The sequence below is a fragment of the Pseudonaja textilis genome, chromosome 3, assembly GCF_049901715.1.
Source record: "Pseudonaja textilis isolate UNSWEBS1 chromosome 3, rPseTex1.2, whole genome shotgun sequence".
In the NCBI taxonomy this organism is placed as follows: Eukaryota; Metazoa; Chordata; class Lepidosauria; order Squamata; family Elapidae; genus Pseudonaja; species Pseudonaja textilis.
Window position 1 is genome coordinate 185,013,895 of NC_141992.1, and position 26,975 is coordinate 185,040,869.

General features: G+C 43.1%; 1 protein-coding gene across 6 annotated transcripts in view; it reads left to right on the plus strand.

Annotated features, from left to right (window-relative positions):
- Positions 1-2,841: 2,841 nt before the first annotated feature.
- Positions 2,842-26,975, plus strand: part of DEPTOR (DEP domain containing MTOR interacting protein) — an 88,206-nt gene continuing 64,072 nt past the window's right edge. For 2 of the 6 annotated variants that reach the window (XM_087931670.1, XM_087931671.1), the window contains exons 1-2: positions 2,842-2,955; positions 3,830-3,931. In XM_087931670.1, the coding sequence (XP_087787796.1) occupies positions 3,843-3,931 (89 nt within the window). In that variant the 5' untranslated portion in view covers positions 2,842-2,955; positions 3,830-3,842. Of the gene's footprint in view, positions 2,956-3,177; positions 3,468-3,829; positions 3,932-26,975 lie in introns of those variants that run through there. The other 4 variants (XM_026703605.2, XM_026703606.2, XM_026703608.2 and 1 more) reach the window with 3 other exon arrangements.

The window sequence follows — 26,975 nt, forward strand, 5'->3', positions numbered from 1 at the left end:
CACCTGCAAATGAGCCTCCATATTGATGGTGGCTGTTAATCAAACTTTGAGAATTATCAAGAAAAAACCCTGAACACTTTTTGTTTAAAGCTGATTTCAAGAGGTATTCAGCTAGGTAGCAGTGTATAGATAACTTTTTCAGATTTCGGAAATCTAACCAGGGTCTGATCCAGTGGTACTTGGGTGGGAGACCAGTAGAAATTTTATTTATTAGATTTGTCTGCCTCTCCTCCCATCTAATCTAGACTGTAGACTAAACCGGAAAGTCAAGGTAAGTGGTTTCTGAAGGGTTTTTTTAACTGCTTAATAATAGCAGGTTTAGCTTGAAATTTTTTGATAAGAAGGGTCAGGGGTTTAGAATGAAGCTGATGGCCACATTCCGCATCACTGTCCCATTGCTTCTCCCCTAGGGATGCACTGGGGACATTTTTAATGTTCCCCTCTCCTGCCACTTTCAAACTTTGTTTTTCATTCGTTGGCTTCTACACCCACATATTCTGTTCTGCTCTGATAGAAAGAAAGGCATAACTCTGAACCTCTTTCTATGTTTACTTTCCTTTTATTGGAAAGTTTGAAAAGCATCCGTGACAGAAGCAGCAGCAAAACTGCATGTGAAATGGGCAGTCATATAAGCTGAATAAATAAACACCTCTCACTGCTCATACAATGGGTCCATGTTGTTACCACAGGGGTGAGGAACCTCAACTCCCAGAATTCTTAAGCCAGCCATGCTGCCTCAGGAATTCTGGGAGTTGAAGTTCACAAGTCATAAAAGGGACAAGATTTCCCCACCCCGGGTTACCAGAAATCGACCTGAGATAAAGGAGATTTTTATCCAAGCGATGAAATCCTTCCACGCCAGAAAAACACCTATTTATTAGATTTCTATTCTGTTTTATGTACAACAACACTGGCCAGGATATATAGATTGACCTTCCTCCTTTTTTTTTTTTTGCCAACAACAACCCTGTGAGGTAAGGCGGGGAAGAGAAAGTAACTGGCCCAAAGTCACCCAGTGGTTGAATATAGACTAGACTAGTGTTTCTCAACTTTGGCAAATTTAAGAGGGGTAGACTTCAATTCCCAGAATTCCTCAGCCAACATGTGTTGGCTGGAGAATTCTGGGATTTGAAATCCACCCCTCTTAATGTTGCCAAGGTTGAAAAATACTGGACTTGTCCCATTAACCCCACCACCAACCTGGCTGTTTTGGAGAAAGGATGCTTAGTTTCCTACGAAGTACAGGCAGTCCTTCACTTATGACCACAATTGAGGCCACAATTTCAATCAATCAGAATAGATTGGAAGTCTCCAATTTGTGTTGTTATATGAGACATTTGTTAAGGGAGTTTTGCCCCATTTCACGACTTTTCTTGCCAAGGTTGTTAAGTAAATCACTGCAGTCGATAACAACTCGGTTGTTAAGTGAATCTGGCTTCCCCATTTGACTTTGCTTGTCAAAAGATTGCAAAAGGTGATCCCATGACCTTGGGACACAGCAACGGGTCGTAAGTATGAATCAGTTACCAAGCAGCTGAAATTTGATCACATGATCATGGGGTTATTACAAAGGCTGTGAAAAAGGGTCAGAAGTCACTTTGAATGGTTATTGGATGAACTGTTTTAAGACGTGGATTACCTACGTTTTATTGCTATTTTGTCACATTTGGTTAAGTTGTTGGACCCGGGTTAAGGAGACCCAGGTTCAAACCCACCCAAAGCCTTGGAAACTCACTGAGTTCCTTGGGATCAGTCCCATTCATCTCACTGGGCCTCCGGAGACTAAAACGTGGAGGTGGGAGCAGTACCTCTACCAGCTTGTGAAAGAAAGATGAACGATCCTGCTAATCTAACCAAAGCACTGCACAGCCCCGACTGTCATACAAGCCAAAGGGCTCCTTGCTTTGCACCGTCCTATATTGACTGTTTCCTAGTATGATTTGACTGCTTATTGTATCCTATGACTACTATGAAGTGTGGTACCTTATGATTCCTGACCCTTGACGAATGTATCTTTTCTTTTGTGTACACTGAGAGTATTTGCACCAAAACAAATTCCTTGTGTGTCCAATCACACTTGGCCAAAAAAGAATTCTATTCTATTCTATTCTATTCTATAATATTCTGTTCTGTTCTGTTCTGTTCTGTTCTATCCCTCAGTTGATGTATTTCCCCCGCAGCAGCCGGAGAACGCAAGCAAACCGAGTGGGAAAACGAGCAGCCGAGCAAGACAACGTTCCTTTCTGCTCCGCAAAAGAACAGCCAGCAGTGCGGTGCAAGCCAGCCAAGATCCAGGAAGCCTCTCGACTCGATCCAGAAATTGGGCCGGGGATCCGTGCGACTTTTAAATTGAGGAACCCGCTGCTAATTGCTTTTTATCGATTTCCCTTTGGGCCGCTTCCCGGGACTCCAAGCCTCCTCCCGTTTGGCGGGGGGGGAAGGGAGGAGGAGGAGAAAGAAAAACAGGAAAAACTGCATGGAAGCGGCGAAGGGGAGGGGAGTGGGGAGTGGGGGGGTCTCCGCGCTCCAAGAAACGCCTCCTTCCACTCACTTGTCCGCTCCGGCGTTCTTGAAGGTTGTTGCTAACCGCGTCGCAATCGTTTCCCACCCGCCCTTCCTCCCCATGCTTCCCAGCGCCCCTCCCCGCCCCCGACCTCGAGGCGAATTGGCTCCGCCGTGCCAACCCCGCCGCCGCCGCCGCCGCCGCCGCCGCTCCCGAGCGCACGCCTTCAGCCCCAGCGAAGCCCCTCGCCGCCGGGCCGGACGGAGGGGGACGCTGCTGGCCAGGCTGCGCTTTGCTGCAACCACGTGTCACTCGCAGCCTGCCTGTCACCCACAACCACCACCACCACAACAACAACAAGAAGAAGAAGAACAAGGAAGCCTGCGGGGGAAAATCTCCTTCTCCCCCTTGGATCGCCCTGGGGGAAGGCGCCACTTTCCCGATCCAGGTGAGTCCGCTGAAAAGCAGGGCTGGCTGGCTGGGAATCTCGCAGGTCAGGATTCTCCCCTTTGGTCACCCAACCCGGGTTGTAACCCTCGTCGCTTTGCCCAATGTCAGGTTGGCTGGGGTTGGGGTTTTTTTGGGGGTGGCCAGTGGATGTGTGTGTGTGCGGGGCGGGGGAGTGGCTGCTTGTTTTTGTTTTCCTTTGCCAAGGGGGTGAGGGGGCGTGCCTTATGCGCAGCCGAGGCGATTGCGAGCTGAAGGGATCCAGAGCTGCGCGCATCGGGGTGCTGGGAGCGGGTGGGTGGGTTTGTCTCCGCACTTGGCTGCCCGGCTCCAGGGGTGGGGTTGCGCGCAACCGAGGAAGCGGCGTGTCCGAGAGAAGCGCTTCTCGGGGTTGGGGTTGGGGGGGGGGGGTGTCCGTGGAAGGAAACCGCCGAGAAGCTTGCTTTAAATTGCAATGATCGCGAGCGATTGAGCAAGCCTTGGATTTCTGCTCCAGAAGGCCGGCTGGGAAGAATTGGTAATTGAAAAGGGAGAAAAAAACAAGGCGCAGAATAGGCTCCGAGAAAGCAAGTTGGCAGGGGAGGGGGGGAGGCGCGCAGCCATGTGCCCGGTTGCCTTCCAAGGCCTCGTCTGGAAGTCTTTAAGATTCCGTTCAAGGACGGGGCTCCTGATGAATTGCCCAGCGGTGCTTGCATCCTTTTGACACCCCTGGCCACCCGGTTATAGATCGTGGAAGGTTGAGCGTAAAGTCGGAGGCTCTGGGAAGCACCTGCAAGCTTTGGGATGCTGAAAGGTGCATCCAGGTTATCGGGCGCCTTTCATCTTCTCCTTTGTTTTTAATGTGTGTCTGTGTGTTTGTGTGTGTGTGTTTCTGGCCAGGCTGGTTGCAGCAATGGAAGAAAATAGCTTGGGCACCCTGCAACAGAGGGCAGCTGAGCTGGAGTGCATGGCCGAGGTTCTTCTGACAGGGGAACAGCTAAGGTAAGGATGTGGCTTTTCACAAGTACTTTGGCCAGGAGAGGGCAGCAAGGGAAACTGGGTTCTACCCCAGATTTTGGGTTTAGGGATGGTTTTTGCCTGTAATCTGCTTTTCCTTTAAAGCAGGGCTCTCCAACCTAGGCAAAGCTGGCTGAGGAACTCTGGGAGTTGAAGTCCACAAGTCTTAAAGTTGCCAAGGATGGAGACCCCTGCTGTAAAGGATCGAGGTTACATGGGGAGGGTCTTCTCTTATTTAATTGGCCTCAACAATAACCCTGCAAGGTAAGTGGTCCCGAGAGGACAAGACTGACGCAAAGGCGCCAGGTGAATTTTCCCTTCCTCACTCCAAGCCCCATCAACATGGTTGATGCTTCGTCCAGCTACATGGCAACGCCTGATATTTTCAGGAATTTTCGATACTTTCACATCTCAAGGAGAAAAAGCCTGCTCTGAATGAACAAATCCCTGAAGGGTAATGAAACCCGAGGTGGGATGCTACTGGTTCTGCCCAGCTCTATAGAACCGGTAGCTCTGAAGAGCAGCAGACATAGAACCGGTTCTGGGTTTGCTGCTGTTTGGCCCACTCGCCCGCCTGGTCTCTTACCTGTCCTTTATTTCCTGCTTTTGCAACCTCAGCTAGGCTTTGCGTGGCACGGCTGAGGTTGAAAAAGCAGGAGAAAAGAGGCTTTTGTAATGCTTGCATACCCGCACGCAGCACTTTTCAGCTGTCCGGTTGGCACAACTAAAGCTTGTTTTACACACGCGCGCAGCGCACATCTGGGCTTGCGTGCATGCACAAAACGTACTCCCCGAACCACCACTGAATGAAACAGATTCAGTGTTCCCATCATCTTCTAGCAGACTGGCCTCGATGGGCAGAGGAGATGGGAACTGTATTCCAGCTTATCTGGAAGACTAGTCATGGAATAAGAGAGAAGACATTCTTGAATCTTCAGAGCCCTTCTTTATTTTAACTTTGTGTTCATTTTCCCCACCGGCAGCAAACAAGGATGAATTCAAAAGAGCGATTTGCTGTTATGGGATGGCTAAAGCCTGAGAATGAAATGAACTTTTTTTTTTAAAAAAAGAAACAATTAAAAACATTTTGTTCGACATCTTCTCATCTGTCAAACAGCGTTCCCTTTTCCAGATACACAGCCTTGATTCTGCTACATAAGGCAAAGTCTGCACACACTATACTCAGGCATGTAGCTTTAATAGTCTATCCCAGGGGTGTCAAACGTAAGGCCCAGGGCATGGATCCCGCACGTGGAGTGTTTAGATCCGGCCCGTGGGGTCGCTCTAGAAACAGCAAAGAACCAACCTGTGGTGCAGATGTGGCATTCAGCAGGTTCTGACCAGTTCTGGAAAACCAGTAGTGGAACTTTTGAGTAGTTTGGAGAACTGGCAAATACCACCTCTGACTGGAGATTTTACAGTGTCCTCCCCCGCCGCGCCCACCAAGCCACGTCCACAGAACCGGTAGTAAAAAAATTTGAATCCCACCACACTTTTGACCATGATCATCTGATCAAAATTAGGCATCTTGACAACCGGAATGTATTTACGATGATTGCAGTGTCTCAGGTTCACATGATCACCCTTTGCTACCTTCCTAGCAGGGTCCCAACAAGCAAAGTCGATGTGGGAATCTGGGTTCGCTTTATAACTGCAATGATTGGCTTAACAACCATGGCAAAATTATTTTATTATTGTATTGTTTTGTATTATTTTATTTTCATTTATTTTATTATATATCTTATTTTGTATTATATTTTATTTTATATTTTATTATTGTATTATTTTTTATTTCATTTTTTATTATGTTATTTTATATTTTATTATTTTATTTCTTATTTTTATTTTATTTTTTTATTATTCATTTATTTATTTAAAGCTTTCCAGGATGAGGTGAGTGGGGCGTGGGGTTCCACCAGCCGTTGGTGTAAAAAGATTTTAGTTGCAAAGTGAAATTGCAACTCATGGAGAATTTACAAAGCCTTCAGTAGGGCTAGCAGCAAAGTTAAGAAACCAAGGAAGAGGAACTGAGATATAAATATTTTACGATAAGTAAAATATGTGAACTACTGTTGTCATATCAAATAGAGAAGATTTTTTATTTTCCTTTCCTTTCTGGTTGCATGCGATCCTGCGGTGTTTGCTTGTTGTAGGATGTCAGGCACAAGTATTTAAAGAGGCTGAAGCATTCAAGCATTGTGATGCCCTGATATTTGTTTATTTACTTGCTTGTTTGCATGCCCTTACTCTTTTTCTCCCATACTTTAGATGGTTTACAAAGAATACTTTTAAAACAGAATCAACCAAATCATTCCAAAAGATAAAAATAATAATTCTTAGACCATGTCTCCTTGAGGACAGGATGGTAAGCATGCTTCCCTGCATACAAATAATATGACTTATGATTATAATGGAGCCTACAGTTTCTGTTGTTTGCCATAACAGTTGTAAATCGATGCTCCCACATGACCAATCTGATTTTATAACATTATTTGTCATTAAGCAAACCCATTGTCTACAATGGGACTTTTTTTTTCCAGAAATCGGAAATAAATGCCATAAATCTGTCATAAATTGTAAAATACTGCAAACAGCTGTAAATGCAGGCTGGTTGCCAAGTGCCCAAAATGTGATCATATAACCTTGGGGACAGGTGCGGCTATTGGAACTTTGAATTCGGGTCCTAAGTATCTTTTGGGAGGAGGGGTCCATCATAATAACATTGAACAGTCACTAAGCAATTAGTTGTAAAATGAGAACTATGTGTATTCACCTGAAGCCAGATAATTCTACCTGGAGGAGGGTGTCCTTGAAGTATCTTTATTCATTAATGGGTTGCTTTTACCTGACTAAATTTTAAGGGAAGGGGTGAGTAGTAGCTACTCTGCTGTAACTTCAACCAGCATCCCTGACAAGCCACCATGGGAATTCTTGGGAAGTGTAATCCAGCATACCTGAGAAGCCCTTCATGGGAGAAATTAAATCTATGGCACTCTTTTTCAGACTTGACAACATTCAGATGTGTGGACTTCAACTCATGCTGACTGAGGAATTCTGGAAGCTGAAGTCCACACACCATTAAAATTGCCAAGTTTGAAAAACCCTGGTCAACATCTTTAGTGGGGGAATAAGAAAGAATCAGTTATGCCTTCTGTGTGCAAATGAATAACCCGGAGTGAAATTTCTACCCACGTATGTCTTATTTACAATGGATATCAGGATTGTTCTGAGCCAGCCTGGTTTTTGCTTTGTAAGGGTTGTGTGTGATGTTTGCAGAGATCTCTGGATCGTTATTCACTGCTAGAGGATTCTGCCTTTCCAAAGCAGTGTGGATTAATGGTCCTTTGATCTTATCTGCCCGTGTCCATACGAGCCCCCCAAATTTCATTTTGGTCAACAAAAAGGCATGTGGTTTTTCCAGATCTTCCTCAAGCCATTTTGTACATTATCAGATGGCTAAAGCACACATTCCATTTCTCCTGGCCTCTCTTAAGGATTAGACAGGCCCATTGTCCTGCCCCTGGTGGAGACTGACTCTGAGGAAGAGGAGGAACAGCCAACAGGGAGTGGGAGTGTGGCTCCAGAGGAGGTGGAGGAGGCTGGGGAAGGGCAGAGGCTGGCTGAGCAGTCAGAGGAGGAGCCAGGCCCACCCCCTATCCATCCTAGGGCACGCAGGAAGGAGAGGATCAGGGTAAAAAGTGGTCTGCTTGGGAGGAGAGGGCCACGATCCTCTTCATGGGTTGCAGGTGTGAGATTTGCATAAAAGGTTGGACCTGTGTGCTAACAGACGCTGGAGACAAATTAGTGTTTTTTTTCCTAAAGAAGGTTTATCTTGGTTGGCGTTCTTCCAATGGACTGTACCTGGTTATCTTCCTGAAGTTGGCAATTATCTATCCTGGTCTGTCCTGGAACTTTATTCAGTGCAGTTTGTTTTCGGTTTTTGCTTCATTATCGGCTCTTTGAATTTGAACTGTGTTTCTTTCTTTTGAGATGTTATTTTGAAAATAGTTTACTCCTCCGCTGTGAACAATGAAACAGTGAAGCCAAGTTGAAGGTATTGAAGGACTTTTAGTTATGTTTTGGGTTTTGTTATATTTCTGATACACTCTGGGTCATTACATCCACTGATTTGGTCGCCTAATGGAGGCTCCAACTGAGTTTGGCATGGCGTATGGCCACAATGGCTGGTGCATGTTTGGTTGCAGAAGTGAAGATTGAGCAAGGTGACGCCGACTGAGCTGCAAAGAGGCAGGAACAGAATTGACTGTGATGTGCCAAAGCCAGAGACGGTACCTTGAACTGGCAAATAACGTTTAGATCTTAAGAACAAAGCAGAAGATTTTATGAGTAGTTTTTACCCATACAACAGTGCCAAAGCACTGGCGCGTGACACCACATTTTCCCTCTCCAGCAGCAGATGATTGCACAGATAAGGCCCCAGAGGCAAATAATGGCACCATCATGAGTGCATGAGAAGGAGATTCAGTAGCTTAAAATAACAAGATGCTTTAGAAGTCACATTTTTTTGCTCTGGAACATTCTTCTCTTTTTCTCCTTTTCCTTGAGAGCAGCAACGCATGAGGGCACGGTTGATAGAAGGCAAGACAAGCAGGAGGGAAGTGCAGGTGTAGCCAAGACACAAGGGGAGAAGCTTGCTGAGCACAGGCACTCTCTGGCAAAAGAATGTTTCGAAAGTGGAGAGAGAATAAACCTGTGCAGCAGGCTGCAGAGAGAAGAGAAGTCTGAACTGGAGGTCCACTGCTGTCCATGACTATGTGAGGCACCCCAGAATGCAGCCCGTTAGATAATGGAAGCTGTGCGTTGGGCATATCAAGCTTGTTTTAAGGTTGGGGTTGAATATTCCAATCACTTTTCTTCCCATAAAGAAAGATAGAGATCACCTAGAAGAACTGCTCCTGGAAAAGTAGAAACTGTAGGAAAGAAACTCAAAAGAACGGTGTCTTAATTATGACGGAGCAGAAAGAATCTCCGAAAGGACTTCAAGGTTCCAACACAAGAGGATATTCGTAGCTCAGGGTGGAATTGTGCGGTTCCTTGGTACTCTCTCTGAACTTGGTGGTGTCCTTGCGGGCATTTCATTACCCAACTAGGTCACATCATCAGCGCTAGAAGGGAGTGGGACTCGCTCTCAAGAGTCTGCAGGCATGATGAAAACTCCTTAATTGCAGAACACACGGGCAGACTTCACCCTAGTTTTCAGCTGGGAAACAGCATTCTAGAGCAAGCTAAGTCCAAAAAAACACTAGAGGATTCCTGAAAACCTGGAGCTCAGATAAACCACCCATCAACAGGCACATAGAGATAATAACATCTACATACCATTCAAAGGAGACAATAAAAAAGCTAGAAGATCACTACACCTCCTGACCAGCAATCAAAACCCAGATAAGCAGAGATAAATGACCAGATAGCAAACAAACAAGGAACTATTAACTCAGTAAACAACGGTCTAGTCAAGGAACTATCAGGAACACTCCCAGAGCAATGACAGGGTAAGCTACTTGTACATAAACAGAGAGAAACCCTCTTCCCTTCTAGCACTGATGATGTTACCTAGCTGGGTAATAAAATGTCTGCAGGAATACAACCAAGCTCAGAGACCACCAAGAACCTTACATTTCAAGATTCTGTTATTATACACTTCAATAATAAATGATCATACCTGTAACTTTGGATGTCCATTTTCCAATCCAGGCTACCTTGAAGAACTGACACTCAGTGAACATGAAGAAAAAGCTTTGCCAGTTTTCTCAGTTATGGTTTTCTCAGCTCAGTCCTATAATAATCGAATTGTCTTCTTGGACACACAGCTGAGAGCCCTAACGCTCTTGCCCTTTGTTTTAAGGTTGCACAAAATGTTTCAAGCTCACAACTGCCTCTTCCAAGTGTTCCAAACTTGAAACAAACCTGGTGTTTCTGAGGGTTTTGTTCAGAACGTTTATTCCTTGCTTACCGCAGCATATTGACTGTCATGGTCGTCATAGCAAACAATCTCAGCCTTCTAACCTTGACTTGGGCTGTTTTGACTGTTTCGCGCTCCGAACAAAATGTTATTTCAGAACCAAGGGATGGTTTTCAAGTCAGAATAAAGCACTGAACCATTTCACATTTACTCCTAATAGACGTGGCCAGTTCAGGTTTTTCTGACAGAAGATTACAAGTGTGGCCTGTGTGATCACAGCTCAGACCAAAACAAGTTTCTCCTTACAGGATTACCCCTTAAGGTTTTGATCTGTATGGAAGATAGCAAAGGACCTGAATGTTTGGAAACGAGAAAGAAAAGCTGGGAGGAAAAAGCAAAGAGAACTGAGAACTTCTCCAAGACATGACAATCGGCATGGTACAGGTAGTCCGCAACTTACAACAGTTCATTTAGTGACTGTTCAAAGTAACAACAGCACTGAATAAAATGACTTATGGCCATTTTTCACACTTATGACCAGGGATGGGATTCAAATTTTTTAACAACTGGTTCTGTGGGCGTGTCTTCGTTGGTGGGCATGACTTGGTAGTCATGTGACCACCAGCTGGGCATGGCCAACTTAATATCACTCACATCTCCTCGCCTGGCCTCTCGTGACTGTGGGGATGCTGCAACAGTCGTAAGTGTGAAAAATGGTCATAAGCCATTTTTTCAGTGCCATTGTAATTTTGAATAGTCACTCCACACAAGCAAAGTACCAGCAAAGGAGGGGAAAAAAACTCCAGAAACAGTCCTGAGACAGGAAGTCTAGTCCTGCCAAGAATGTAAAAAGGGTTAACGGAGAAGCAGTTTCTGTAAGCAACACCAGAATGTTTCCTTCCTGCCTTCCTTACAGGATTAGGCCAGTAATTTCTTCTAACAATCAATTCTCCGAACTGCTTAGAATGTTAACAACCGGTTCTAGCGAATAGGTGCAAACCTGTAGAATCCCACCCCTGCTTATGACAATTGCAGCCTCTCCATGGTCACATGATCAAAATCCAGACAGTTGGCAAGTGACTCATATTTATGACAGTTGCAGTCTTCTGGAGTCATGTGATCACCTTTTGCAACATTCTGACAGATTAATGGGGAAGCCAGGTTCACTTAACAACTGAGTTACTAACTTAACTGCAGTGATTCACTTAACAACTGTGGCAAGAGAGGTCATAAAACTCACCTAATAAATGTCTCACTTTGCAACAGAAATGTTGGGCTCAGTTGTGGTGGTAAGTTGTAGACTATTTGTTTAAACTTAATCAAAATGATAGGTCTCAATGTTAAATCAATGTTTGAATACCGAGTCTGAGGTTACAGAATAAAATACAGAATAACAGAGTTGGAAGGGACCTCAGAGATCTTCTAGTCCATCCCCCTGCTCAAGCAGGAAACTCTATATCATTTCAAACAAACGGTTGTCCTTCTCTTCTTAAAAACTTCTAGTGTTGGAGTATTCACAACTTCTGGAGGCAGAAGATGTGAATGCTCCACTGATTAATTGAATGTTCCACTGATTAATTGTTCTGTCAGAAAATTTCTTTAGTTCTAGGTTGCTTCTCTTCTTGATTATTTTCTCTCCGTTGCTTCTTGTCCTGCCTTCAGGTGCTTTGGAGAATAGCTTGACTTCTTCTTTGACGTCTTATTTGTGGCAGACCCTGAAATATTGGAACACTGCTATCATTTCACCCCTAAAAAGAAAATAACATGGTTTTCTTTCTTTTTAATTAACCACAGCCTTGGAGAGGGAGAATCTGATCACGCATGTTACATGAACGATGTATGTAGTGGGATAGAGATTATAAAGTCCCAGGTCATAAGGCATACACCAGAGGTGGTATTCAGCAGGTTCTGACCGGTTCTGGAGAACTGCTGGCAGAAATTTTGAGTAGTTCGGAGAACCGGCAAATCCCACCTCTGACTGGCCCCACGCCCCATCAATTCTCTGCCTCCCAAGTCCCAGCTGATAGGCTGGGTCTTCTTTTGTTGCCCAGCACAGGAGAACGGAGCTGGAAAGCAGGTTAGTGGGGTGGGAAGAGAATGGAGATTTTACACTATCCAAGTCATGCCATGCCCTCCAAGCCACACCCACAGAGCTGGTAGTAAAAAATGTTGAATCCCACCATTGGCCCACCTGCCTGCAAGGTATCAATTGATTTTAAAGAAGAAAAGGAAATATTCTGGGATTCAGAAACTGTCAGCCTTTCAACCTAGACCAGATTAGAAATCAAAATCATGCACGCTAACGCTATTTTTAGTATAAAGTTACAGCAGCAGGATCTTCTGTTGTGTCTTGCCTCGCTGCCCCTCTTTATCTTCATGATACCTTAGAGGGGGTCTTTCCGGAAACTTTATTTTTCTCTTTATAAGTCTGGCCCAGATAACATATTTCTTTGATCAGGCCTCAGTTGTGGCTCTTCCTCCTGTTTCTCGAAGTTATTCCTTCTTCTGCTCATTATAGAAACAGCCTGAGGACCATGTTTAATCAAATTATTTAATGGAATAACTGAATTGCAGATAGAAGTTTTAAAGCTGTTCTTAAAAGACAAGGGGTTTTTTTTGGTGGTGGTAGTGGGGTTAGCTTCTCTCTCAGTCTTTCCTGCATGAGTTTTTCTTCTTTCAAGTTGGCTTATTTCAATAGCACAGCTCAGTGTAGATAAAGCTTTAGGCAATCACACAGGCTGCTGTTCTTTGCAAAACCTGTCATCTTGAAGTTTTGCTCCCTCTTCAGTGAATTCCTGCATAAGTTATGTGACAGTAGCAAGCTTATAAAGACAAGGGAGAAATTACACAATAAGGGGAAAATGGAAACCCTCTGAATTTTATTTCTTTGTAAATATACATGCTTGGTAAAGGGGAGTTGCTTATAGCAATAGCAATAGCGCTTAGACTTATATACTGCTTCACAGTGTTTTACAGCTCTTTCTAAGCAGTTTACAGAGTCAGCCTATTGCCCCCCAACAATCTGGGTCCTCATTTTACCCACCTCGGAAAGATGGAAGGCTGAGTCAACCTTGAGCCTGGTGAGATTTGAACTACCAAATTGCGGGCAGCCAGAAGGCAGCCGAAGTAGCCTGCAGTACTGCACTGCGCCACTGTGGCTCTATAGGGCATTATATGCCAAAACAACTAGACACAGGGACAGTTTTTCCTTCATGCCCTCACTCTGCTCAACTCCTAATTCTCACAGTGCTGACTAATGTCTATGTCATCATCAATGGAGGCTTTCAAGAAGAGATTGGACGGCCATTTGTCAGAAATGATGTAGGGTCTCCTGCTTGTTGGACTACTAGATGACCTACCAGGTCCCTTCCAACTCTGTGAATCTGTAAACCTGTGGTTGCTAGCCGAGCCTGAAATATAGCTCTATGGAATAGCGCCTCGGAGAGAAAGCTTGTCATCTGGCATTTTCGCTCTTGCATCCTCTCAAACCTGGAAAACAGTCCTTAGGAAGTTTCTAAATAAATTTCCATGTGGAGGAAGGAAAGAGTGATGTATTGCTTACATATTTATCACTTTTGGCGTATTGTTCTCTTATATCGCAACTCTAAACACTAAGGACTTCCTCAAAGGTTATCAGGTCCACGGATCTAGCAAACCAACACTACTGCTTCCTGAAAGCAAATTCAATTATTTCAGTATGAATAATGTCCCAAGATCTAATATTGTTCGTTAAGCTGTGCTGTTCGAAAATAAAGTTGCCTCATTTCCTTCTCTGGTTTTCTTCAACGCAGCTTAATTATGCAGCTTAAGCCAATGCAGACATCGTTAAAAATTGTGCAAAGAAGTACAGATAGTCCTTGACTTACAACAGTTCATTTAGTGACCATTCAAAGTCACCATGGTGCTGAAAAAAGTGACATGACCATTTTTCACACTTACGACCCTTGCAGCATCCCCATGGTCATTCGATCAAAATTCAAGGGCTTGGCAACTTGACTCCTAGTTATGACGGTTGCCGAGTCCGTGTGATCCTCTTTTGCGGCCTTCTGACAAGCGAAGTCAATGGAGAAGCAAGATTCACTTAACAACCACGTTATTAGCTAAACAATTGCAGTGATTTACTTAACAAGTGTGGCAAGAAAGCTCATAAAATGGGACAAAACTCACTTAACTGTCTCACTTAGCAGCAAAAATTGCGGGTCTCAATTGTGGTTGTAAGTCTAGGATTACCTGTATTGCATTTTATCCTAAGTTGCATTAACAGAGGGATACAATCGAGATCAAGTGAGGTACTAATACCACTCTATAAAGCCTTAGTCAGACCACACCTGGAATCCAATTTTGGTCACCACACTATTAAAAAAAATGTTGAGACTCTAGAAAGAGTGAAGAGAAGATTAACCAAGATGATTAGGGGACTGGAGGCTAAAACATACAACAAACGGTTGCAGGAACTGGACATGGCTAGTTTAGTGAAGAGAAGGACCAGGGGAGACACAATAGCAGTCTTCCAATATTTGAGGGAATCCCACAGAGAGGAAGGGGTCAAGTTATTTTCCAAAGCACGCAAAGGCCAGACAAGGAATAATGGATGGAAACTGAACAAGGATAGATTCAACCTAGAAATAAGGAGAAACTTTCTGACAGTGAGAACAATCAACTCATGGTACAGAAGCTGCCTTTGGAAGTTGTGGGAGCGCCATCACTTGAGACTTTCAAGAAGAGATTGGACTGCCATCCGTCAGAAATGGTGTAGGGTCTCCTGTTTGGGTGGGGGGTTGGACTAAATGGCCTACAAGGTACCTTCCAACTCTGAGTATCTGTTATCTGTTACGTTTCTGTATATTCCCATTTTTTTTCCTGACATTCAATATTAGTCCATACATTCTGCTAAACAATGTTTGTTTAATCATGATTGACTAAGCCATAATTGGCCCTCTTTCTGGGTTATATCCAAGACATAATCTACAGTTTACAAACCACAGTGATGAATGTATTAATGAAACTTGAAAGCCACAATAATGGTATTTATGCAACATAAAAATCTTACAATGTAATTTGATGTATGGACCCTCTCATTATCTGCTCAGTGTGTAGCCTATAGAAATATTTCTCTAAGAAAAATGCTCTTAATTCCCAAGTAAGCAGCATGTGAGCTTTCCAATTTTAATGAATTAGTAAGTTAAATCAATAGAGTGTATAGCCTTTCTCAAAACAACCATTTTGAGAATTGCTCTGCAGCTGTGCTGCATTCTATTCCAGGTCAATACTGTTAGGGACGAACATGAAATTAAAGGGTTTTTTTTAGTGTTGAGAAAGAGATGCTGTTTTAGTGTTGAAGTGGAACAAGGGAGACCAGATTTAATTTAACCCTCAGCTGTGAAAACTCTCTTAGTGACTTTTATACGGGCGTTTAGCCTACCTCACAGAGTTCATATAAGGAGAAATAGGAGATGGCAACAGTTTGAAGAAGGGCAGGTCAACTGAATTCAGGAAGTCCTTGACTTACAGCTGATCCTCACACTTACAACTATTGCAGGATCCACCTGATCAGAATTCAGGCAGCCAGCGTGTATTTACAATTGTTGCAGCATCCCAGGGTTATACAACAAACGCCACCAATAATCTTCCCTGCCAGCTTCTATCAAGCATAATTAATGGGGGAAGCTGGATTTGCTTAATGACTATGTGATTCATATAACGACTGAGGTGATTTGTTTAACATCTGTGGCAAACAGGGCCATAAATTGGGTCTGACTCACTTAAAAACTGCCCGGCTGAACAACGGAAATTCTGGCCAGGATGGTCAATTGTGGTCACAAGTTGAAGACTACCTATAATTAATAAGTTGAATTTATTTTAAGTATTAAAGCAGGGGTGCCAAATTCATGCCCTGTGGGCTGGATGCGTCACGTGCTGGCCCCACCCCCACCCGATTTAGCGAAGAGGAAAAATATCCTGATACGTCACATGACACCGCCATGATGACACGAGTTTGACACTCCTGTATTAAAGGAAGAGCTATGGTTAGAATACAGTGGTTAGAATGCAGGCTAACTCTGCCTACAGCCTGGAATTCGATCCTCACCAGGCTCAAGGTTGACTCAGCCTTCCATCTTTCCAAGGCAGGTAAAATGAGGACCCAGATTGTTGGGAGCAATATGCTGACTCTCTAAACCATTTAGAGAGGGCTGTAAAGCACCATGAAGTGGTATATATGTCTGAGTGCTATTGCTATTTAAATCACTCAAAAGTGAAAGCTTGTTGGAGAGTTCACATGCTCGTCAACCAGCAAAACATACTTTAAAAATATAATGTGAATAAAAGCCTACTGTATACAATAAAATGCAAAATCAAACTACAGCATTCAAAAGTTAAAATAATAGGAATTAAAATATAGTGAAAAGCCAATTTATAAGCCTGGGGGCATAGAGTGGTCTTTCCTTGAAAATAAAATTTTTTTTCAGTGTTGGGGCCAGTTGAGCTTTTTAGGCGAAGGTTTTCCATAAGTGGGCCACCTCAGATGATCTTCCTTCCTACAGAAAAACCACCTCAACTTGTTCATCAAAGGTGAAAGGTGAAGAGCAGCGCTTTGAGTTGTGTCCAAGAAAAACAGTGTGAATGGAAAAGACCTGGAATAATATGTTCCTAGTGAGCAGTCAAGCTGCTGGATTTTATATTAATTGAAGTCTCCAGATCATTTTAAAGCAATCGTATGTACAGTGTGTTGCAATAATCCAACTAGAAATTATCAGAGCATAAACACTACATCTGTTACAAAGTTCTCCATCCAATAAAGTTGTAGTTGATATTAAAGCACAGGCTGATAAAAGGAACTCTGTGCCACAGAGGACAAGTTGGATTTCTAGAATCACCCAGTAAACGGTGAACCTGCTCCTTTAGAGTGAGTGCAGATCCCTCCAGGATAAGAAAGATATCACGTAGCTAGACAGATGCACCAACCGTAAGCAGTATCTTTAACCCTTGTCTGGGTTAAGATTCAGTTTATTGATCCTTATCTAGTCTTATTATCTTACCCTGGTGTTGGTTCAGGATGTCAACCCCCCCACCTATGATACAAGTAGAGTTAGAAGTAGTAGAGATGGCATCTCAAACCAGAACTGTGGTTGACCTCTCTTAGCAATTTCATGAAGATAACAGGATGTTATCTTTCATGAAGATTACATAATAACAGAGTTGGAAGTGACCTTGTAGGTCTTCTAATCCAGGGGTCGCCAACCTTTTGGACCTCAGGGACCACCAAACTCATAATTTTAAATCCCAGGGACCACTAATATGAATTTTGACTGACGGTGGCTGCAGGAAAAAGCCTGCAGGAAAATTCTCCACCCCATTTTCCTACCGATCAATTATTCTTTATTTGGAATCACAGGATACTGTCTCCAGCTCCGTTCTCGGGGTGGGGGGGGGAGACTTTTGGGTTCGTGCAAGGAAATCAGCAGGAGCAGCAGAACTCTTTCTTTCTCTCCCCCAAACTCAGCCAGAAATTAGTCTTTGCTGGTGCAGCCTCTTGGAGCAGGATGCCTTGCAGGGTCCCAAAGACTCATTTCTGGCAGAGTTTGGGGAACAGAAAGAAAGACTTTTGTGGCTTTCCTTGCATGCAGCCAAAAGCAGAAGAAGAAAGAAGTGGAAAGAAGCAGCCCAGTGGCCAGGCCAGGCACGTGGGGTGAGTGGGCCAAGTTCCCCCCCTCCGCCCTTTCCCCCCCTTCCCTCACTACCGCGTGTTGTTCACAATGCAAGCAATGCAAGCCTTGTGTTCCTGCGGGCCATGTGGGCAGCTCAGCCTTGTGTTCCCACGCAGCCTAGATTAATTGCTTTGAGGGGTGATTTCGGGGTGACATTTCTCTGCAGACCACCAAAATTTTCTTGTGGACTACCAGAGGTCCCCAGCCCACTGGTTGGCGACCACTGTCCTAGTCCAACTCACTGCTCAGGAAGGAAACAATTTCAGACAAATGATTGTCCAATCTCTTCTTAAAAACCTCCAGTGTTGGAGCATTCACAACTTCTGGAGGCAAGTCATTCCACTGATCAATTGTTCGAACTGACAGGAAAATTCTCCTTAATTCTAAGTTGCTTCTCTCCTTGATGAGTTTCCATCCATTGCTTCTTGTCCTGCCCTCAGGTGCTTTGGAGAATAGATTGACTCCCTCTTTGTTACAGCCCCTCAGATATTGAAGCATTCCTATCATGTCACCCCTAGTCCTCATTTTTATTATACTAGACGTACACCATTCCTGCAACCGTTCTTCGTCCATTTTAGATGTTAAAGAGCATGGAATATAACCCTTGGGAACTCTAACTGCCATTTGACAGAAGAATCAGTCCCCAAATAACTTGAAAGTCAGGGGACCATAGTAAAGTTGCCCTCTTCACAGCTTGGATAACCTGTCCTGTAGGTTACCACAGTCAACGGTGCTGAAACCTGGTGAGAAGTGCAGGAGACACAATTGGATCTTTTTCTCAGCACAAGTCATCTCACATGCCAACCAAGACAATATCTATTCCTTTGTTAGGTTGGAAACGGCAGTATATTAAAAGGGATATAGAAAATCATTTCAGTTTCATTAATTTTAATGAAGACATTGAAGGAAACAAATGCACTGGATGTGCTTTGGAACAGAAATAATTTCGCCAACCTGAATATACATTTTTAAAAGATCATAGAGCTCGTTGACAAGATTTAATGAGACAGGTGAAACAGATACCTGGGTGAAAGTTTATTGGAACAAGTGTTGTGCATTTAAAATGCAGAACATACATATAGCATTTGGGTCTCAGAAATTTTGTAACTGCAGAAGCATAGGCTTCATGTAAGAGTTGCTTTGTTGGTTCTGACCAGATATTGGGGTGCATATTTTGATCCAACCAGCTCATACCAGTCTAGTGGAGGAATCTCACAGAAAGCAAAGATCAGGAAGATAAATAACAAGGCAGGGACTGATGGAAGGAGGAGAATCCTCAGAAAGTCACCAAGATCTCTCTGAAGCATGATTGTCCTTTTACAGACAAGATCTCTTTTCCCATTAGCAGCTAGTGGTCTCTTAAAAGGAGAGTGTTTTCCTTTCCCCTTTTAATTAGTGATCTTTAGTGGAACCCACCATTTACTGTTGGAAAAGAATGGATGGCCAGCAAAATGCTTCGTGGCTCTGGGATTCTTCCACCTTCTCTTTTGTACTTGGCAAGTGTTCTCCAGGGCAGAAAATGATGGGAGAAGATTATGTGTCTCACAAAAGAGGAGAAGAGTCCAAAAGTCAACTACTTCTTGGCAACCTAGAAAAAAGTGGGATAGATAGCACCACCAGTAGATGGACTCACAACTGGCTGGCAAACCGTACTCAATGAGTAGTCCTTAATGGGTCTAAGTCTACATGGAGGGAAGTAAACAGTGGGGTGCCACAAGGTTCGGTCTTAGGCTCAGTACTCTTCAATATCTTCATAAACTACTTAGATGAGGGAATAGAAGGGGAATTTACCAAATTTGCAGATGATACTAAGCTGGCAGGAATAGCTAACACCCAAGAAGACAGGCTCAAGATCCAGAGGGATCTTGACAGACTAGAACACTGGGCCATATCTAACAAAATGAAATTCAATATAGAAAAAAGTAAAGTCCTACACTTAGGCAAGAAAAACCGAAAGGACACATAAAGACTGGGTGAAACCAGGCTCAATAAGCAGTAACTGTGAGAGGGCTCTTGGAGTCTTAGTGGACAACCAGCTAAATATGAGCCGGCAGTGTGAAGCAGCAGCCAAAAAAGCCAATGCAATCCTAAGAGGTGGCACGCAGAGCCCTCTCTCTGGGCACGTCAGCCATTGCCCCAGTGTCTCTGCTGCGCATGTGTGGGGGTTGGGGCCAGGGCGCATGCAGGTGGGGGTACATGCATGCATGGGGTGGGGTGCATGGGGAGGGGGGGCACAGGGGGGCACACGCATGAGTGGGAGTGGTGGGGTGCATGCGCGGTGTGTGCACATTGCATTTTGGGGGTGCACGCATGCGTGCTTTGGGCACTTGGTGCTGAAAAGGTTAGCCATCACTGCCTAGATCAGCGATGGCTAACCTTTTTGTCATTGTGTGCCGAAAGTGCCCGTGTGCATGCGCATGTGCCTGCACCCATAATGCAATGCACGTGCAACTCCCCCACCCCCCTGCGCAGGCGCCCCATCCCATATTCCAGTGATGTTCTCAAGAACATAAGGAGATAAGTTCTTCATCCATACTGGGTTTTTAGTGGCTAACAGCTAAATATATCTGAGACAGCCCTACTTTGGGTTTGGACATACTGGCCTGAACGGCCCCCTTCACCTCTGTGGTTCTGTGAGCTTGTTGTTTAACTCAACCATTTTGCTACTGTGATGTAGTGCTTCTAAAAATCGTCAATTATCTCTGCTGCTGAAGCTACAATGTACAGAGACAAACTCAAAATTTAATTCCAATTTGATTAATTCTCCTCAGACCAGCCAGTTCTGCTGAGCAGCAACGTAGGAAAACTATGTTCCTTTTAAAAATTAATCGTAGATGTTTATTTTAGTCCATAATATAAATATGCTGTCAAGTGTGCCTTTTTTTAAAAAAAATTGAGAAGACCAATGTGGCTGTTAAGGCTATATAAATGTTAAGGGCAGAGGATTGAACCACTCTTCTAAACTGTCATGAGATTGTCAGTTAAACATGGATGGGATTGCACAGTTAAGGCTCTAATGTTTTTTTTATGGAAACTTTGAAAATTTTGCTGTTTTTTTTAAACAGATAACAGATAATCAGAGTTGGAAGGGACCTTATAGGTCATCTAGTCCAACCCCCCACCCAAGTGGGAGACCCTACACCATTTCTGACAAATGGCAGTCCAATCTCTTCTCGAAAGTCTCAAGTGATAGCGCTCCCACAATCTCCGAGGGCATTGGTTGATTGTTCTCACTGTCAGAAAATTTCTCCTTGTTTCTAAGTTGAATCTCTCCTTGTTCGGTTTCCATCCATTATTACTTGTTTGGCCTTCAGGTGCTTTGGAAAATAGCTTGACCTCATCTCTGTGGCAGCCCTTCAAATATTGGAAGACTGCTATCATGTCTCCCCTGGTTCTTCTCTTCACTAGACTAGCTATGCCCAGTTCCTGTAACCCGTTCTTTATATGTTTTAGTCTCCAGTCCCCTAATCATCCTGGTTGTTCTTCTCTGCACTTTTTCTAGAGTCTCAATCTTTTTAATAGAGAAAAGAGGAATGTGCATAGAAAGAGGAGGAAATGCTAAATTATCAAACACCTAACTCTTTAGAAAACTGATGGATGCAGATTTTTAAATTTAAAAACAATGTAGATATCCCATGTCTAAAGGTATATCCCAAAGATGCTTTTCAAAATAGCAAAAGCACTTAAACAGTCCTCTCTAAGCAGTTTACAAAGTCAGCTTATTGCCCCCAACAATCTGCGCCCTCATTTTACCAACCTTGGAAGGATGGAAACTCTGTCAACCTTGAGCCAGTGAGACTCGAACTGCCAAACTGCTGGCAGTCAGCAGAATTAGCCTGCAATGCTACATTCAAACCACTGTGCCACTACGGCTCTGGACTTAGTTTTAAAACAAACAAACAAACAAACAAACAAACAAGTCCTGTTGCTGTTTGAAAAGCATCTTTGAGACAACCACGATCTGGATGACTGAGAATCTTTCCCACACCACAAAAATCATTTGTAACAGAAATTGCTGCCTGTTTTGTGTGCCAAGAATGGGAGAGTTATTTTTATTTATTTTTATTTTTATTTATTTATTTAGTTTAGTTTGTCAAGCATGTATAAGAAAACAAGTACAAGTATGAACATAACATATAAACATATAAGTATAAACTGATATAAGTATATACATAATAAATGAGTACGAATAAATGGGAACAGTAGGACGTCCCCTTACAGACCTCTTAAGAATGGAGTGTGTTGATGGCCAACAGGCAGCCGGTTGAGATGGTTACTTATTTTTTCTTTCTGTTTTGGTAAGGATGCTATTCTAGAAAATAAGGCAGGGTTTCAAGAATAGTTGTTGGGTGTTGGTAAATGCTGGCAAGTCACCCAAAACGTGGTGTATCAGCTTTGGTATGCGTTTCATTGGTTCTCCATCACTGTCCTAAGATCTTGGTGATGTTGAAAACCAGGTCCCATGCAATAATTGTATTATCCATTTTGAAACAGACTTGCCTTTATTTGCGAAATATGATATTGTGGCCCAAAATATGCATTTTGGGGGTTGCTGGCAGTGGAGTTGGTTTGCCATTGATATAGGTCTTTTAAAAAGGTCCATGTTGTGTAAAAATAAATGTGTAACTTTAGAAGCATTGGGTTACCAGACACCTTCCCCTCCCTCTGTGTGTGTGTGTGTGTACACATGCATGTATATGTCCATCTCTCTCACACACATATACATTTCCAGCTTCTGAACATTGACATCTACAATAACAGTTTTATAGCTGGCATCTGTATACATGGCTTTCTTTTAACGAACCCAGTTTGGTTTATATTTTCTGCTCTCTCCCTCTCTCTCTCTCTCTCCCCCCTCCTCTCTGTCTGTCTCTGTCTGTCTGTTTGTCTGTCTGTCTCTCTCTCTCTCTCTCTCTCTCTCTCTGTGTGTGTATGTGTGTGTGTAGGTTCTATCATTTCTTCCTATTTTAAGGATAATTTTCCTAGGGCTGAGAATAGAAAGAAGAGGAAGAAGCTGGAAAGTCTTACCCATTAACTTCAGGAAGCTGTTATGAAATAGCTAATACAAGCAATGAAATTTGTGTCCTGAAGATACTTTCTTGAAGAAGTATTAAGGAAGTCCAAATCTATTTACTTTACAAAGTGTTGGACTATATATGGCAACTTCAAGCTTCATAGAAGAGAATGGGCAAATATGGGATCTACCGTATTGTTTTAGTAGAACCTTGAGGCCTGCCAACTGGATGCAAAATTCTAGGTTCTCCAAGCAGGAGACATTTGAATTTGGGGACTCACGGAACCCCAGTAGAATTTATTTTCAGTAAATCTTTTCCCTTGCCAAATTTGCTCTGGGTTTTCCATTTACTCAGCAGAAAAGTGAGAGGAGGAGGATTGTGGTTGTTTTACTTAAATTACAGTACTGGTAGAGTTTTATTGCAAATCAGATATGAACATTTTAAACTCCTCTGTCTTTTGACAGTCATATTTTTGGTGGTTTAATTTTTTCAAGTTGGAATAGAAGACTAATATTAAAAAGAACTATTCTGAACTGGCCCAGCTCAGCCCATAAGACAGAAAGCTGGGAATCACCCAGTTTCTCATAGAAGCCCTCTAGATTAGCAGTCCCCAACCTTCCCATCTCTGTAGACCGGCAATGGGGGGAGGGAAGGAGAGGAGATCCGCGGATCGGGGATCCCTCCTCTAGATTTTCATAATCTGGTCCTAACTTCTCCTTCGGAGTAACAGCTCTGTAGTCTCCAGCGCCATCCTGTCTTCTAGAGCAGTGGGCTGCGAGAAAATTTTGGTGGGCTGCAGAGAAATCTCACCCCCAGAGCACCCCCCCTCAAAGCAATTAATCCAGGCTGTGCAGAAACACAAGACTGCGCCGTCCACATGGCCCATGGGAACCCTCCCCGCCCACTCACTACTTACCCAGCAAACTTGTCTGCTAAATTGCTAGTTTTCCTTTTTCCGACCATCAGCTGTTCTGCTGTGCCAGGAGATTTAGATTAGCTGGAAAGCAGGAAATCGTTGCATTTTTTTGCTTTCTAGCTAATCTTTAGTTCTTCAGCTCTACTTTTATGCACAGCCAAACCTCCCTTAGGACTGAAGGTTCTATTATTCAGTGCAGACTCACGGCAAGCAAATTTTATGTGACAGATTGAGCTAGCTGATGGCAGATAGATAGATCACTGAATGATTCTGTGAGCAACTCAATCTGCCTGCCTGCTTTGCCTGATTTTGGGTAAAAGTTGCTCTTTTTTAATAAAAAATTCAATATTTACATACATGGTGTGTTGTGAGTTAATTTTGTGAGTTTGCTTGCTAGCAAATTTTATGAGTTTGCTTGCAAGCAAATTTTATGTGACAGACTGAGCTAGCCGATCGGAGATAGGTAGATCTCTGAATGAATCTGTGATGCTGTGAGCAACTCAATCTGCCTGCCTGCTTCGCCTGATTTTGGGTAAAAGTTGCTCTTTTTTTGTATAAATTTTTTTAATATCTATATAAATATTTATAATATTTACATACAAGCCATGCCCAGCCAGTCACATGACCACCAAGCTGCACCCACAAATTAGGCCACACCCACAGAAGCGGTTAGTGGTCCCTGGGATTTAAAATTATGAGTTTGGTGGTCCCTGAGATCCAAAAGGTTGGCGACCCCTCTTCTAGAGAACTGTTCATCTGGCCTTTTCCCCCATAATCCCAGCTTTTGAGAGAAAGAGGTTGCCCTCACCACCTGCTCTAGGACAGATGCCCACGGTTGCAGGATCCTGTCACTGGGAATAAATTATCAGAGCAAGAATGCAGAGAATACCATTAGAAAAATGTTAGTAACAACTAAGCATGAGAAATAAAAGACAAGATTTCCACTGCCGTAGACAATGCAGAAAAAGAGGCTACTGGATTTGAACAGATGTAAATTCAACTTCAAAGAGACCCATGTACGACTGTCAAGTGTCTGGAATGGTTTTGTTCCTGAAATACAATAAAGATTTAGCTGTGATCTTCAAGCCCCTCTGGACATTTTCATTCTAGATCGCGTTTGCCTTGGGAAGCTTTCCACAGAGAGCTTTTAAATTCAGCAGACGTAGTTTATCCTTTGGGTATCAGTTACTTCCTAAAGAGGATAGCCTACAAAGTTATTAAGACCAGACCTTAAAATTACAGACATGTACCACGGGTAGTTAAAATGTTGTTGCAACTGTAAAAATACTCTTGTATAACCATGCTTTCTGTTCCAGCTTGGGAAATAATAAATCAATAGTGCCTTGCTTAGATCAAACCAAAGTCCATGAGCTTTCCTCCTCTGGCCAGCTACTCCTTGTTAGTGGTAACCTTTGGCATATTATTTTGCAATATAAAACCTGAGTAATAATAATAACTTTTTTTAATGAAAATAATGTTTAGAAATTAATAACTATTATTGTTCATGACTAAAGTTCTAACTAGCATTTTTAATAGCTAAAGTTCTCACTACTATTATTAATGGCTAAACTCCCCACATACAGGTAGTCTTTGACTTCTGACCATAGAATTGAGCCCAAATTTGCCGTTGCTAAACGAGATAGATTTCAAGTGAATTTTGCCCCATTTTACAACATTTTTTTTACCACAGTCATTAAGTGAATCATTGCGGCTGCTAAATTAGTGACATGGTTATTAAGTGAATCTGGCTTCCCCTTTGACTTTGCTTGTCAGAAGATCACAAAACGGGATCACATATTGTGACCCTGGGACATTGCAACCATCATAAATACCAGCCAGTTGCCTAGCAGTAGAGATATTGATGGTGATCTTGGAGGATCAAGATTGTGTGTCGTACCTCCGTGATGCCAGCTCCTCCCTCCGCCTTTTTTTCCAGCACCTTTATAACCTTGAATGGTCAGTAAAATAAATGGTTGTACCCATTGGTGGGAATCATTTTATTTTACTACCGGTTCTGTGGGCGTGGCTTGGTAGGCATGGCTTGGTGGGCGTGGCAGGGGAAGGATACTGCAAAATCTCCATTCCTTCATCACCACGCTGACCTGCTTTCCAGTTCTGTTCTCCTGTGCAGGGCAACAAAAGAAGACTCAGCCAATCAGCTGGGACTTGGGAGGCAGAGAATAGATGGGGGCGGGGCCAGTCAGAGATGGTATTTGCCGCTTCTCCAAACTACTCAAAATTTCTGCTACTGGTTCTCCAGAACTGGTCAGAACCTGCTGAATACCACCTCTGGTTGTACCTGTAATTGCTGCTTATTTCAGGTAGACTGCTATTCCAAGAAGAGGGGCAGCAAGACTTTCACTTAAAAATAAATTAAAAGTAAAGTGTAATTCAGATGTATATTCTAACCTATACATATTTTGTGGTCATATATTTTCATTATTGCTTTTGCCCTATTAAGAATTTCAACTTATGCATCATTTTTATCACTCCCTGGGATCTGCAAGCAACGTTTTTTAAGCCCATATACAGTATTCTTTCACTGTAGTCTGTTTAATTATTGCTGTTGTCAAGTAAGGCTGGAAAACTGCCCATCTGTAAGTATGGAGGTTCTCCTTCAAGATGGACAATAGTTGGCTGGATAGATGCAGAATGTGACTCAGTGTAAGGCAGTTACTTACATTCTTTACTCTCTATTGAAAGCAAATGTATTTAAAAAGCAGCTCAATCTGTTTAGAAGAAATTTACTTATTTCCCTCTTTTTTTGCAATAAATCATCAAACTGATGATATCTGGATTTAATATCCAAATCTAGATATCAGGATCAAAGAGAATGGGGAAAAGAATAAGATGATAATTATTTGATAGAAAGATAGTTGGAAAGCATAACTATACCTTCTCTTTTTATTCCTTCCTCCCCTTTTTCTTACTTTCTTTTTTGTTTTGTTTCAATACTTTCATAGTATTGAAAAATACACGCACACATATCCACGGGTGGGATACGACAGGGTTAACTACCATTTCGGTGCCTGTAAATCATCATCAGCACGTTGGGCGCAGAGAAGCAGCCTTTGAAACAACCCTCTTTTCCTGCTTTTTTAGCTGCAGCTGTGCCTCGTTCGGCAGCTGAAGTTGAAAAATCAAGAAATAAAGATCAGGTAAGAGCCCGGGTGGGCGGATGGGAAAAAACATCAGCATAGAACCAGTTCTATGTCTGCTGCTCTTTAGAGTTACTGGTTCTACAGAGGTGGACAGAACCAGTAGAAACCCACCCCTGCACATACCGTGTATGTTTTGAAAAGGTTCAAAAACAGAAATTAGAATAAGCTCTAGACCAGGGGTCTCCAACCTTGGCTACTTTAAGACTTGTGGACTTCAGCTTCCAGAATTGGCTGAGGAATTCTGGGAATTGAAGTCCACAAGTCTTAAAGTGGCCAAGGTTGAAGACCCCTGCTCTAGACAAAGAATA